The sequence below is a fragment of the Candoia aspera genome, chromosome 5 (genome assembly GCF_035149785.1).
Source record: "Candoia aspera isolate rCanAsp1 chromosome 5, rCanAsp1.hap2, whole genome shotgun sequence".
In the NCBI taxonomy this organism is placed as follows: domain Eukaryota; kingdom Metazoa; phylum Chordata; class Lepidosauria; order Squamata; family Boidae; genus Candoia; species Candoia aspera.
Genome location: NC_086157.1, coordinates 90,582,023 through 90,597,902, shown reverse-complemented (window position 1 = coordinate 90,597,902; position 15,880 = coordinate 90,582,023). Strand labels below are relative to the sequence as shown.

The 15,880-nt window shown below is 41.4% G+C and overlaps 1 protein-coding gene across 1 annotated transcript in view; it reads left to right on the top strand.

Moving 5' to 3' along the window:
- Positions 1 to 15,642, top strand: part of B4GALT4 (beta-1,4-galactosyltransferase 4) — a 30,435-nt gene extending 14,793 nt beyond the window's left edge. The window contains exons 5-8 of the mRNA XM_063305686.1: positions 1,651 to 1,838; positions 7,706 to 7,828; positions 14,731 to 14,835; positions 15,062 to 15,642. Of these exons, the coding sequence (XP_063161756.1) occupies positions 1,651 to 1,838; positions 7,706 to 7,828; positions 14,731 to 14,835; positions 15,062 to 15,203 (558 nt within the window). The 3' untranslated portion in view covers positions 15,204 to 15,642. The remainder of the gene's footprint in view (positions 1 to 1,650; positions 1,839 to 7,705; positions 7,829 to 14,730; positions 14,836 to 15,061) is intronic.
- The last annotated feature ends 238 nt before the right edge of the window (positions 15,643 to 15,880 follow it).

Genomic DNA, 15,880 nt, shown 5'->3' with positions numbered 1-15,880 from the left:
TTAAATTTAGACTTAAATTTAGACGTTCAGGAGGATATCAATTGATAATGGCGGTAAAAGATTTAATTGACAAATTAACTGGTCCATCAGTGAAGTCTTATGGGTGTAATTCAGCCTTTCCACTGTGGGGTTCTCCATATGTGCTGGTATATGGCTACTGGCCATGTTGGCTGGGAATTCTGGGAGGAATTGAACACATCTGCAGGTACTGGATTAGACAAGGTGTTAAAGTTTATGCGTGCATCTGATCTGAGGGATACCCATCTCCCTGAATTAAGTAGATGGAAGCATGCATAATAATATGTTTGTTTACTGATTTTATATATACAGTTTTTCTACCAAGCTTACAAATTATTTCACAATCTGAAATAATGGATTGTAATCTAAGAGGCATGGCACAAAAGAAGAAAAAGGAGCAAGGAGGGAAGAGGAAAAGAAAATAGACAAATTCAATTTTCTTGTCATGTCAGGGAGCCAGACAGAAACTGGCCAGCCTCAAGCCCTTCGGATCTTAGCCCAGTTGATTAAGACTGGGAACCTGAGTTCCAGGTCCCCAGACTTTGGGAGAGCTGCTATCTTCAGCAGGGACTCAGAGAAGATGGAAGTGGAGAAAGGTATGGCTTTATTCAGAAATATCTGGTACAGGAACTTATCGCAGTGCTGAGGCTGGGAGATTTCTGTATTTAAGGAATCCCTTGACTGCTGTTACAGTTTAATCTGGTCTACCTCATATCTACTGTAGCTCCTACCTATGCAGCCTGCTTGGAACTCACCCTTATTTGTCCCAGGTCTGCTTGCCCCTTGGACCTTGGCTATGGGTGAGTTCTCTGACTCCTTTGAATTGGGGTTGTATCAATCACTACAACCTTATCTGATAGATTTTGTCCTAACAGCCAGGAACCACGCTGAGACAAGGAATAGGTCTCTAGTGTTTTATTACTGCTACATTAGACAGAAAATCCTAACAAACTGAAGAAGCGTGGGAAAAACCCAGACAGATAAACCCCAAAGGTTAAGGCGGGTCTGATCTGTGTCTCTTTGAATGGCTGCTTAACTCCTCAGTACTACGCATGCATTTTCCCCGCTGGATAGGGGCCCCCTCCTGCTCACCATCAGTGCTCATGACAGATTTATCATTAGTATTGTTTATTTCAATTTATACGGTTATCCATCTCTTCGTGATGACTGTTGGCAGCTAAACGCAGTTGAAAACCAAGAAAATAAACACCACATAGTACATAATAGGCCGAGATAAAACTACAAACCCCCATCAACATAACCATCTCATGTGCTCTGCCACACATTCCAACCCCCATGCCTGGTGATGTCTTCGAGGCCTTATGAAAGGCCAAGAGGGTCAGGGCCAATCTGACTCATTCATTGCAACCTCAGAGGCAAGGAGTCATCCTGGTAGACTTGAGAGGAGGAGCCAAACAGAAGTAGGTCCTGCTGCCCTGGGTCTTTCTGAGGCAGCCAGGAGGAATAGACGACTTGATAAGAAGATGCTATATCTGTACGGGGCGTTGATTGTGTGGTAAATTGCCTTGACTTTTGAAGGACATTCTGAGAGTGCTTGACATGGATAGAATAATCCTGTTGGAAAGCTTAGCTTGCAGTTTAATAGATCTGATGTATATTTCTTGTTTGTAGGCTGGCAGTGCCAAGTTTAACAGAGCAAAACTGCTAAATGTGGGATACCTGGAGGCGCTGAAGGAAGAGAACTGGGATTGTTTTATTTTCCATGATGTGGACTTGGTGCCAGAGAATGACTTCAACATTTATGTATGTGGCAGTCAGCCAAAGCACTTGGTAGTGGGTAGAAATAGCACAGGTTACAGGTAAGAAATAATGTGTTACAAGATGTGTTTTTATGTAATTTAACATACCAATGAGTTATAATTTTGGCCTTTGTTTGCTTGACTTTGAAAGTGACAAATCTTGCTGCAGCTAAATTAAGTACCTGTTGCTAATTTTCTGAGTTATCAGCATATCCAAGGTGAATAAAGTAGAAATTAGTGACCTAGAATAGGGATTCTCCAATTTCATGCAAATGTTTAGGTGCCCCTGGTCAAACTGTATCTTGATGTAATGGGCTGTGAGAATAACCTTGAGAGATAGGAGGAAGAACCACAACCTAGGCAGTGGTCTGATAAGAAGTCTGAGTCCAAAGCAGGAATGAGGGTGGAGAAAGCATCTCTGAATGAGCCTTGTCCTCTGGAACATAAAGGCAGGGGAGGGGGGAAGTGCTTTCAGACTTGCAAGATTCTGTTACGTAACATTACAATAAAGGTAGTATTAGTGGTTAGTATTTTTGGTTTTCTGGTTTGGACTATCCTGAAGGTCTGACAATTTCATTGACTCCCTATTTTTTAGTTTTTTTTAAAAAAAATGAACAGCAGTTAATAAATATTTAGAAGTAATGAATAATATAAATCTGTATTATGTTGGGTAAAAAAATGTTTTGCAAAAAATAACAGAGAAAAATAGATAACGAACTCCTTTATATTTGCCATACATCAAGAGCTTTACTGATAGCAGGTCTGTTATGGTTAAGATAATGCATGAAATCTGCCCAAACTGGCAAAATTTTGGTTCCTGCCTCTGATGTTTCATTATTCTGACTTTATCTGTAACCTTTTCTAGCAGGGCAGTTGAAGAAGCCTATCTCAATTGTTAATGTGTAAGGTTTTCTATTGTTATTTTAACTGTTGTAGTTAAGTAAACAATAAGTTCTTTAATTTTTACTTCAAGGTTGAATCACATAAATAAGTGCAGTACATTCAATTCATTTTTAGTAATGACACCTATCTTGCTGAAGATTTTACAGTTGAAGAATATAGCTTTATCATGACCACCACAAATGAAAGAAAGACTTCTTTTGTAATTATCCTCTCTAGCACTTAGAAGAATAATTGTGATATACATACAGTAATCTAACCAAAGTAAAATCCCAGCAAAGTATGATCTTCCACTGAAACTCTTTCCTGGAAGTAGAGGTGAATCCACTTGGTTTCCATAATGTCTGCTGTTTTGTCTCCTCTGTAGCTTTTCCAAAATCAGTAACCCAAGCTTCCTTTAAGCCTAGGGCTGGATTCATATTTCTAATTGCAGTGATTGATTTTGTACCATTAAGTCAGTGTGGACTCTTAGAAACCACATAGATAGATTTTCTATATGATAATCTGTCCCTAACTTGGTTTAGCTCTTCCAAGGCACCCCCATCACCACTGTAACTGAGTCTATCCAGTGTGCTGCTAGTTGTCCTCTTCACTTTCCTTCCACCTTTCTCAGCATCACAGCCTTCTCCAGAGATCTAGGTCTATGCATAATGTGTCTTAAGTAGGGTAATTTGAGCCTGGTCATTTGAGCCCCAAGTGTGAACTCTGCGCTTATTCGATGATCCATTTGTTTGTTTTCTTGCCTGCAATGGTTTTCTCAGGAGTCTTCTCCATCACCAAAGTTCAGAAGCATCAATGCGCTTTTGTATCCTGCTGTAATGGTTGCCCAGCCCAAATACTCAGACTCACAAGAGGTTGCTAAATGAAATCTGATTTATTAGGGAACTTAGGACAAATACAGAGAAAGCTGAGAATGACAGAAAGCGCGCCAAATACAAACTTAAAACCCTCGTTGCAAACGTAACCCCGCCTCCCTACCAGCAGAGCCGCCCGTCCCAGGTGCTGGCAACCGTCAGATCTCCTAGCCTGGGAAAGTAACCTTGAACACAGGAGATAACCCAAATACATTCCAAGTTCACAGCCAAGAGATAAACCACTCCCAACAGGAACCATCCTCCCGTCAAAGATGAAACACGCATCCAGCTAATGACATGCGAAACGTTACGATGTATCAAACACATTGAAACGGCGAACATGACACCTGCTTCTTCAAAGTCCAACTTCCACTTCCATACAGTGTCACCAGGAATATAATTGCTTGCACTATTCTGATCTTTGTTAAGTGTAGACACATCAGAGCGTCTGAATATCTTTTCCAGGGCCTTCATGGCTGCTCTACCAAGTGCTAGCCTGTGGCATGTTTCTTGACTGCTTGTTCCTTTACTGTTGATAGTTGATCCTAAAAGGCAGAAGCTATGGTATCTATCACTTCAGTATCTTCATAGTCAATTATAAGACCGGTTGTTATTTGGTCTTTTTAATTTTAGTCCCATTTTTTTCACTGTGCTCCTTGACTCTAGTAATAACAGCTTGCAGATCCTTGCATTTTCAGCTATCAGAGTAGTATCAGAATAATGAAGGTTATTGATGTGTCTTCCTCCAATTTTAAAAACACATGTGTCTTCTTCCAATCCAGCTTCCCTTAATATATGTTCAGCATTTAGGCTGAATAAATAAGTGGAGAGTATACAGTCTTGTCTCACTCCTTTGCCAACCTGGAACCGGTCTGTTTCACCATGTTCTCTCCAGACTGTGGCTTCCTAACCTATGTATAGGTTTCAACATTTTAAACATTATTCCTTTTGATTGTTCCAGACAGTTAAATATGAATTTTCCAGAAGTGGTATAAGGGCAAATTTGAATGGGCAGCTCAACTCACCAGGAGAAGAAAGGAGGTCTGCTTAATTTCTGCCACCTTCTAGAAAGTGGTTGTTGTTTATTCGTTTAGTCGCTTCCGACTCTTCGTGACTTCATGGACCAGCCCATGCCAGAGCTTCCTGTCGGTCGTCAACACCCCCAGCTCCCCCAGGGACGAGTCCGTCACCTCTAGAATATCATCCATCCATCTTGCCCTTGGTCGGCCCCTCTTCCTTTTGCCTTCCACTCTCCCTAGCATCAGCATCTTCTCCAGGGTGTCCTGTCTTCTCATTATGTGGCCAAAGTATTTCAGTTGCCTTGAATATCATTCCCTCAAGTGAGCAGTCTGGCTTTATTTCCTGGAGAAAGTGGTCAGCACTTACTATCTAACCATGAAATCCAGAATAAATATTTTTTCCTTCAGAATCCAGGAAAAAATATTTATTCTGGATTTTACAGTTGGATAGTAAGTGCTAACTACTTTCTAGAAGGTGGCAGAAATTAAGCAGACCTCCTTTCTTTCTCCTGGTTTTATTTTCCAGATGGAAGGTAGTATTTACAGCAGCTTCTCTGGCATGGTGGGGGAAGTGCCAAGTCAACTGTGCATCCCATCTTCCAAGCAGCTGCTGCCACCTACTGTTCTATCCTGGTGTTTGTAATCAAGTATGTTTTACATTTTTACTTGTTCTTGTTTGTTTTAAAAGAATACACAGGCAAGGTAATGTTGCCCAATTTCACTTTCCATTGCTAAAGTGTAATCAGCTTTGTTGTTTTGAAGAATCATGGATATGGTGAAATGTGAAACTGAGCAAGACTTACATAAATCTCCACCATTAGGCACAGAGAAGGTAGACTCATAATTGAACTAGCACATGTTTTTTTTTGTTGGCAAAAGTTAATATGATTTTAAAACAAAAACAAACAGCAGTTCTTTTTTAAAGCAGGGGTTGGCAACTAGATTGGCCAGAGCAGGATTATGGATAGAACTCACATCCCTCCTCTTGTACTTTGATTTTTCACTGCCCTATTTCATTTATGGCCAGTCTGGACCTGTACAGTAGGGCTCTAAGAAATATATTTATGCTTCAGAATTCAAGTATGAATTGGGCTAGAAAACTCTTCGTTGCATTGGTGAATAGGTTTGCCTCAGGTTCACTGGCAAATTGGAATAATCCCTTGTCCACCTGTTACTTGTCATTGCTCTAAGCAACATTGTTGTAAGTGTAATGTTTGAATTTTTCTAGATTGGGGTAAGGAACAATTTTGGGGGCATATTTGAAATTTGGTGGGAGCACTCACAAAATGGTTGTTATTATGACCACCATCGTTCATAAAACACTCATTTACTAGAAGATGAATATGGTTGCTCTACCAGCATAGTAGTTTTCAGCTTTGCAACATTTCCACGTTCTGTCATAGAATATGGATATGGCAGGGATACAAGGCTCATCTAGGCCAATATGGAATGTGCAGCAAAATCCTTGTGAGATGTTAGTCTGGCTTCTTCTGTGGCTCTTATCCTCTCCCAAAACGTTTGTCTGTTTTATACATTTAATACTCCTTCCTAAGTAAACATGGTGAAGCATTGTACAGATAATACAAATAAAAGGATTAAAACTCAACAAACAGCATTCCAAAGCATTCAGAACAATTGATGCAAAAGCATATACATTAAAAATAGGGGAATTTCATAACAGGCAAACACAGGAAGCTTGGTAAAGAGAAGTCTTCAAAAAAAGGCAATAAGGAGAGCTTTCCAGAGAGCCGCTGCGGAGATGGCCCATTTGAAAGCAACCACATGGGGACAATCTGCATATAGTGGCAAAAGCAGAATGACTCCTCTGATGACTGTAGGTTGCCCACTCATGATGTAAAGGCTGGGAGGGCAAAAAGGGCTTGGTTGGTAGAGACAGTGCAAGTGGGAAGGGAAAAGAATATCCCATTTCAGAAAGCGGGACTAGTGGGACTTAAAAGTGCAGCCTAGGGATAGTCACTGTGGCAGAGGCATAAATCACTTGGTGAGATAAAATTCACCAGAGGAACAATGAGCAGAATTGAGGAGAGGAAGGAATATTGGAATGGGATCACAAGAGGGTCGCATGGACCATATTAAAGGGCTTCTGTATAATCCTGCCAGTTAGTAGTAGTCCTTATTTATCCAGAGACTCAGAACAATGTCTAAACCCAGCCAGGCTAGGTTGAAGTTGTAGAAGAAGCTAGGCAAGAAACTGTAGTATACAGTACCTCATTTTGCACGACTGCTCTGAAGCACTACAGTTCCCATCCACTTTTATAACTTCTAACAAGGGTTAGCTGTCTAAAGCTGGTACTTTTCTCTTGATCTGCGTAGATGTACATAAAATACAACAATGATATCGCTGTTACAATATGAGGATAAGAGGAGCCAAAGAGGAGGCAGAAACAGGACTTTAGAGGAATGTTCTGTCTTGTGCCTAGTTTGGGAAAGGTGCACTCACTATAGTCAGAACCAGCCACACTGGGCCTGCACATTGCTAAAATGGATTACGATAACTTGTCATTACCTGCTGACTTTAAAAGAAAGCCCAAACTGTATCAACTCCTTTACTTTTTTATTCTGATCTACTTGCCACTGAAGTAGGTGAAGATGCATAATACCTACACCTTGACTTACATGGTTCTCCATTGGACTATCCGTTATTCTAAGCCAAGGAGTATAAGCATAACTTTTTTTTCAGGGTAGGGGGAGTGAATAAACTGAATCAAATCGATGAACCATCTCCTTGATCCTGTGATTTAGTGAATGTGTATATGGAATTAATGAATCAAGGGGGTTCAGAGGACCCCTTTTCCCCAGATTCCTCAAATGGGAGATAAGTTAGATGCAGGTGCATACTTTATGAGATTAATCCACTGTTTCAGAATAAATGGGTTCATCATAATTCCAATGGGTAGTGAAGAGGTTTGTCATGCATTGACAAAATTGACATTGTGCAGTGCTAGTTGATACAGTAAAGGCCTAAAACCCTTGGGGTACCTTCCTTGGGAAAACTTATGAAAATGGATTGCTGTTTATTACTGCTTCTTTTTGTGTTTGTTTTAGGAAACTTGAAATTATGCAAACTTTCTGATAAATATGTAAATGCCATTTTTTAAAAATAACTTTCCTGCCCCCGCATATGTGTTCATAGGTTGCGTTACCAAGGATACTTTGGCGGTGTAACTGCTCTGACAAGGGAGCAATTTCTGAAGGTGAATGGATTTTCAAACAACTACTGGGGCTGGGGAGGAGAGGACGATGATCTGCGGATCAGGTAAATTTGCAAAGTGGGTGGCATGGACTGTGGGTGATAGGAATCTTTCCTCTTGTATGACTCATAATTATCCTAAGGGAGTCTGCAAACCAAGATCAGAGTTGGCTTGCAAGAAGAGTAATCAGAAATACGAAACAGTCTTGATTCTTTAAAATCTGGAAGTCTAGTCACTAACTAGGATTGACTGCGTTTACATGATATGATTTTCTTAAAACTGCTTGGCATAACCACAAACTATCTTCTTGTTACCTGTTTTAATCACCCCCTTGCATCTGGATTACTTCATGTTTCCTCTTCTATGAAGCAGTGAATAATGCTGCCCTCTTCAGTGCAAAATGGGGTAGTTCAGCAACAGATAAACAATAATTAAATCATTCAAAATGGTGCAGATGTATGGGAACCTAAATACAATGTTAGGTTGATGCCTTAGGTTCCTTCTAGTATCTATTTGCACACTGCCATAATTGCCTTTTGCAGAACAAAACAACTGCAACGTAGCTGCTTTGGGAGGCAACAATGCAGTTAGAGGAATCTTCAAACGAACAGACAGACAAAATACCTCCAATTTATTTTTTAAAAAAGAATTCAGCCGCCATCATGCCAAAGTTAGATAGAAAAGTTGTGCCAAGTGTTCAGAAGGGATGGTTCACAAAGTATGTTAGTGCAAATGTTAAACACTCCTTGAAGCATTAAAGCGGTAGCATCTTTTAGAAGATTTGTATGACTGCTTTGAAGGCTGTCTCCGGCTGTTTGTGCACGTGCTTCAGATGAGCATGAGCATGGGGAGATGACAAGAGGCAGGCTTCAGAGCAGTTGTGCACTTCTGAAGTGGCTGAGAACTAGTGGTCCAACCAGAAGGATCTTGCTGACCTAGATGAAAAAAAACCAAACAACATAGAGTTCCAGTAAAATAAATTCAATTAAAAAATTCCTGTCAGTGAAATTTCTGATGTTTTTTTCTGATTTCGTTGGCTCTGCCTTTCAGCAAATGTAGCCTTTAGAATTTGTTCATTCTGTTTGCCTTTCTCCCTAAAGGTCAACAGAACTGCATTTTGCAAGAAGATAAATACTTAGTGTTCAGAGGGAAGGATAATACAGTCCTTATTTTTTAAAAGGAAGAATGCTAAAAAGTGCTGCGCTAGAATCAAGAAGCTTGGATCATGCTTTGTCTGCTTTTGTTTGTTTTTCATTCTAGAAATTATTATGCCAGCCTCCCCCAATCTGGTGCTTTGCATATGTTTTGGAATTATAACTCCTAGAATTGTCTCAACACATCTGGGCAGCACTTGTCCAGCGAAGAGTGGAATAGATAAGGGAACTTCCATCACCCTCCACTAATAAGATGAAGCAATCCGATGAAATGGTGCCTCGTTTTTATGAAGCCCTTTTATTTATTTATTTATTTATTTATTTATTTATAAATGTATTCACTGCCCATCTCCCCCTCATGGGGGATTCTGGGCGGTTTACAATAAAATGCAGTTAAAACTTAAAACCATTTCAGTTAAAACTTAAAACCATTTCAGTACAACCACACAATAAAATAAGAATGTAGTAAAATCTAAGTGGCAAGAGATTTTAATCAGTCCGTGAGTGTAGCAAGCCCCTCAAAATCACTTAGGGCACTAGCCATCCCCAGGTATAACTATTCCCCCTCCCATTCCAAGCCTGGAATCTATTTATATCTATTTACATTATTTCTGTGTCACCCCAATCAGGTAACTCTGGGTGAGTTACAACAAATAAACACAAAATACCATAAAACTCCTAATTCCAACAAATTGATGAAATTATTATGTAAACCCAGCCAATAAAATCTGAAAAACCTAGATACATCAAGCTTTAAAAGCCTGGTGGAAGAAAATTCTTTTGAATTTAGGGGACCATTTCTACCTCGGGGAAACCACTCCATAAGTGTTCCCATAAGCCTGTCTGTGGAGATGCCCGGAGGACGTTCTTACTCTGTTATCTGGGAATGGTTTGAGCCTCTTGAGCCCAAGGAAGTGGACAGGATCCTCTGGACTGTAAACGCCACCACTTGTCAACTAGACCCATGCCTCTCCTGGCTGCTGAAGGCAACTTGGGATGGGATGTGTGGCTGGGTCCAAGTGATGGTAAATACTTCCTTGAGAGAGAGGGTATTCCTGGCAGCCTTCAAAGAGGCATTGGTGCACCCCCTCCTCAAGAAACCATTGCTGGACCCCAGCATACTGGACAACTTTCGCCCAGTCTCCCACCTCCCCTTTTTGGGGAAAGTGGTTGAGAAAGTGGTGGCGCTGCAACTCCAGAGGATCCTGGATGAAATGGATTATCTAGACCCCTTCCAGTCAGGTTTCAGGCCCGGTTATGGGTCAGAAACGGCATTGGTCACACTTATGGATGATCTCTGGTGGGAGCGGGATGGAGGGAGTGCATCCATCCTGGCTCTTCTTGAGCTCTCAGCGGCTTTCAATACCATCGACCATAGTATCCTTTTGGGTCAACTCAGGGAGTTGGGGGTGGGCAGCGTGGTTCTACGCTGGTTCACCTCCTTCCTCCAGGGCCGGTCCCAGTCGGTGTTGATAGGGGAGGAGAGGTCGGCCCCACGGCCCCTTCTTTGTGGGGTGCCTCAGGGATCAGTACTCTCCCCTCTCCTTTTTAACATCTACATGAAACCGCTGGGCAAGATCATCCGTCACCACGGGATGAGGTATCATCAGTATGCTGATGATACTCAATTGTATATTTCCATCCCAGGTGAAGTAAGTGATGCCGTGACCACCCTTTCCGAGTACCTGGGGGCTGTGGGGGCCTGGATGGAGAACAACAGCCTTCGACTGAACCCTAGTAAGATGGAGTGGCTGTGGATTAACTGTACCTCGGGTGCCAGGAATTTGTCATCTGTAGTGCTAGATGGGGTTGCACTGCCCCAGACAGACCTGGTGTGTAACTTGGTGGTCCTCTGGGACTCACGATTCCTGCTCGAAGAGCAGGTGGCAGTCGTGGCCAGGAGGGCCTTTGCGCAACTTCGGGTTGTGCACCAGTTACGCCCTTTCCTGGACCAAGAGGCCCTTCGAATGGTCACCCATGTCCTGGTAATCTCCCATATAGACTATTGTAATGCGCTCTACATGGGGCTACCCTTGAAGAATATCCAGACTTCAGCTGGTCCAGAATGCAGCCGCGCGGACTATCTTGGGCATTCCAAGATTTGCACACGTAACACCTTTGTTGTGTGAGCTGCACTGGGTCCCAGTTTGCTTCCAGGTCCAATTCAAGATGTTGGTCATTACCTTTAAAGCCCTACATGGCATGGGACCAGGATATCTGAGGGACCGTCTCATCCCTATTACATCGACCTGCCCCACCCGGTCATGCAGGGAGGGCATATTATGGACCCCATCTATAAAAGAATTTCACCTAGCAGGGTCTCGGAAGTGTGCCTTCTCTGCTGTAGCTCCCGCCCTTTGGAACATCCTCCCTTCAGAGGTGAGACAGGCCCCTTCGCTCCTGGACTTCTGAAAAAGACTAAAGACCTGGTTTGTCAGCAGGCTTGCAATGGGAGGGGGAATAGTTATACCTGGGGATGGCTAGTGCCCTAAGTGATTTTGAGGGGCCTATTACACTCATGGACTGATTAAGACCTTTCGCCATTTAGATTTTATTATATTTTTATTGTATTGTATTGCTGTATTGAATGGTTTTAAATCTTAACCTTGTTTTATTGTAAACTGCCCAGAGTCCCCCATGAGGTGGAGTTGGGCGGTGAATAAATTTATAAATAAATAAATAAGATACGAGCATCAACAGGTCATTTTCATTCACTAGAAGTGGAAATGGATAGCATATTTTGCTCACTCAGGTGTGTAAGTTGTGCAAATTCTACTAGGTACCAATAGAAGAAAATATATGTAGCTTAGGGTTGAACTGTAGAGTTCTTGGTGCTCTCTGAGCTTGCTTGTTTGCTTGCAAGCAAACAACCAAGCTCAGAGAGCACCAAGAACTCTACAAATTCTACTAGGAGAAGAGTGTGCTTAGGTAACCAGAACCCAACCATGAAGGCCTTTTAGGGTAATACGCAGGATTTTGATTTGTATCCAGAAACCTTGCAGGTAGCCAGTGCTATTGCCAGAGGAAAGGTGTTCTATTGCTAAACAGGTTTGCATGAGTCAGCACATGGGCCACCACATTCTCTGTTAGCTTAAGTTTTCAAATTGACTTCAAAGGCAGCCCCAAGTAAATGCACTGCTGTAGTCCAAGTGCGAGGTAATGAGGGCATACAGTAAGTCATTGTTGCCAACCCACCCAGTTCCAGGAACAGTCTAATCTGATGCAGCAGATGAGCCTGGACAAAGATTCTCTTAACAGTTTCCACCTGCTCTTCTATCAGGAATCATGAGTCCATGAAAATTCCCAGATTGCAGACCTCCTTTTTCTGAGAGAGCTCAATCACACTTAGAGCCAAGGAGCCATATGTTTGGTTTTGCATGTTTTCATCCTGAGCCTGTTTTGATCCATCTGGTTCCTTTTAGTCTCCAGGCACTGGGTCAGGACATCCACTGCATCTTCTGTTCAGCCCAGGGTTGATGTATACAGCTGAACATTATCAGCATACCAAACAGATCTCCCAGTGGATTGTATACATAGGCATAGGCGGGGGAGAGAACTAAGACCTGATGTGCCTCATATTGGAGTGGTCAGGGCCTTGATCTCTTTTCTTAGATCATTATCACTAGAACTGACCACTTACAAAGGAAGAGAAGCACTATAAAACAGTGTCTGCAACCCCTAACTCTTGTAGATGGCACAGGGTGAATCCCATGGTTAATGATGTCAAAAGCCACTGTGAGGTCTGATAGGACCAGAAGGGCTGCACTTCCCCATCCGGGTCATCCACAACAGCAGCCAGTGCAGTTTATATATGATGCCTAAGCGTGAACTCAGATTGACAGGGATGCAGATCATCTGCTGCTTTCAAGGACCTCTGCAGCTGAGCCCCAACCACAGACTTTTCACCACCCTTATTGCCACAGTATAGGCTTGAATACGGGCTTGTACTTACGATTAGTTAAATTGCTTGCTTGCTTGTTTTTTTGCCATTGCTCTAGGCAGCAGAGTGGATGACAGGTAAATCACATCTAGAACTGGAAACAAATCCTAGTCACTTCCAAAGAGCTAAGAAAGCATGAGGTTGCCCAGGTCTTAGGACTCACTGGCCGTGGTAGATACCATGTGTGGGAACAATTTCAGTGATTAATAATTTGTTTATATGTTAGATCTATCCTGCCTTTCCTCTAGGATCTGAAGGTGGCCTACACAGCATTCCTGCCTCCAGTTCTTACAGTAGCCCTGTGGAGTGAGATGGACTGAGAGGTAGTGACAGGGCTTAGAGTGACCCAGTGAGTTTCCATGGTTAAACCTAGACTTGAACCTGGATCTCCTAGATCCTAGTTCAGTACCCATCTCACTACATCACAATGTAACGTGAAGTATTCTGCTCACTATTGGCAGTATTACACACCTTATGCATGGTTGCTACTTCTAGCGAAAAGCAGCTTCAAAGGCAAATTTAGAAGGCAGAAAAGCAACATGTATGTGAACAATTTTCCCCTGCTCTGTTTTCCATTCTTTGCAGGGCTCTTCTTCCATTTTGTAAGAATAAAAGCTCATCTGGAATTCTGAAAACAGAAAACTGCAGAGTGAAGTTGCAGGAACAAATTGATAGGCAGTTTTCTCTATTTCACATCCCACTCAAGCTTTTACTTTAGAGGCAGCAGCAGCTGGAGAATTAAGATTAAGAAAGGCAGTTCTGAAATAGGTCAAAAACTCACCTAGTTCAGGAGTTTATTTCCACAGTGGATCAGTATGTAGGTAGTTGCATTATCCTTCTTATATATCTTGGTGATTGGTGTTGAGAACCTGATTAGTTGTTGTGATCAATAGCCTTATCCTCCTTCACTTTAATGTTGTTAAAACTCTGTTTTAATGGTCATCACTACTACTTCTAGCAATATATTCCACAGGTTACCAGGTAATCTACATACCTTTGCAAATTTCCCACTATTTAGCTTCATTGAAAGTCCATCAGTTGGAATGTACTGAGGAAGGGAGAAAACGTTCATCCTATCCACTTCTTCACCAGTATGCATTTGCTGTACATAGTACAGCTGTGCAAAGTTTGGGATTTGATTCAGCAGAGGTGCTTTGGAACACAAATGCATCATCTACAACCCATTGAAGCAGCTGTATGTTTCCGGGATCACATGGCTGCTATGAACACTTCCCCAAAGCAGCGTGATTCCAGAAAAAGGCATGTTTATTTCAATGAATTACAGCTAGGTGCTGTTGCAGTGTGTTCTTATACACCTCTTTCAAACTGAATGTGTAGCACTACAGTCTTAAGATGCAGTTGCATGTAGTTTGCAGTTTGTACTAAGAGCGTGTCCTTCCTTAAAGCAAAATCTTAAGGTGGTGTTTTCACCCATTAATCCAGGAGCGCGCCATACTTTGCAATGCAAGTTGAATTTTAGAGCTGTGCTGAAATATTTTGAGGACCTTTCTGCCTTTAACATGGGGCTTTTGGAGGGGAGGAAGTGGGATTCACAAAAATTGTGTTATTTCTGCTTTTTGGTGCCTGTGTATGTAGCCCTCATTCTGTGCTGCTGCATTCATTCGTGAAGCATTATACTTAGATTTAAGAGAAGTGAAATGTGTGATTTGGGAAAGCAGCCTTTATTCTAAAGGTTATCCTTTCAGGACTGGAATGTTGAGATCATGTCAAAGGTGCTTTCAAATGTGCTTGACTTGTCAATAATTACCAGCAAGCAAAATGGCCAGGTGGCTCAACCTCACCACCTCTAATCTACCAGGATGCTTGTACTCCACAACCTGTCATTACTCACAAATCACATTCTTGCCTTCAGGGTTGAAATGCAGAAAATGAAGATAATCCGGCCTTCCCCTGATATAGCCAAATACACTATGATCTTTCACACTAGAGACCAAGGCAATGAGGCAAATGGCCAGAGGTGAGTTAAGAAAACACGTCTGTGAAGCATATTCCATTGGAGAGCATAAATAGGTGATGGGAAACTCTGTTCCTGCTAATGTTTGGGAGACACTGTGCACATCTGAGAATGGATGGTATGAAAACAAGATTGTTTAATATCATATAGCTTCTTGAGCTGCATTGTAATATATGACTTTATAATCCAACCTGTCTTCTCTTTTCCTCCTACTTTAAAATCTCTTCAGAATGAATCTCTTGCGTCAGGTATCCCGAGTATGGAAGACCGATGGGCTCAATTCATGCTCTTATAAACTGCTTTCAAAAGAATACAATCCTTTATATACCAATATTACAGTGGATTTTGGAAGGCAAGCTAAGTTTTCATAAACATTTCTTTTGCCTAGTAAATTTTATTAGAATGGACCAAAAAAAAGTGATCACAGAGCTACATCAGTGAAATACTCCATTTTCTGTTGGTAGATTTTCAACAAGTTCCTTACAAAGGGAATGTTTTTTAAACTGTAATAGATTTGCTAGTTATTTCCTTTTGAACTACAGGACAATACCGATTAGCTGGAAATTGAAGACTGACTTGGGATAAAAGTAATCCTTTGTAAAGAATAGTAAGCAATTTTGTGAAGTGAAGAGATGTAAGAACAATTTAACTGTTACCTTGTCAAAGAAGCAACTTTTTTTTTCAGTACCCAACTTTTTAAAATGCCTTTTTTTTCTCCAGTCAGTTGAACAAGTGCTCATCATATTTTGAAGAGGGATGGCACATAATTCCCTTTTCTTAGAACAAGGAAAAAATAAAACTTTGAATAAAATGTAACAGCTGTTGATCTTGTTATCTTATTTATCCCAATATCTGTGTTAGTTTAAGAATGTATGAGAATTTACTACTAAAAGAAATTGATCAGAGTGTGGTTTTCATTTTATTTTTCAAAGGAGAACAGCCAAACTTTTTTGCATAGAGTACACCAGTAGATAAATTGTTACTAAAATGATAGCATACACCTTTGCAAGGTAAGAATCCAGGAAGGTCTGAAAATACAGTGCTGCTG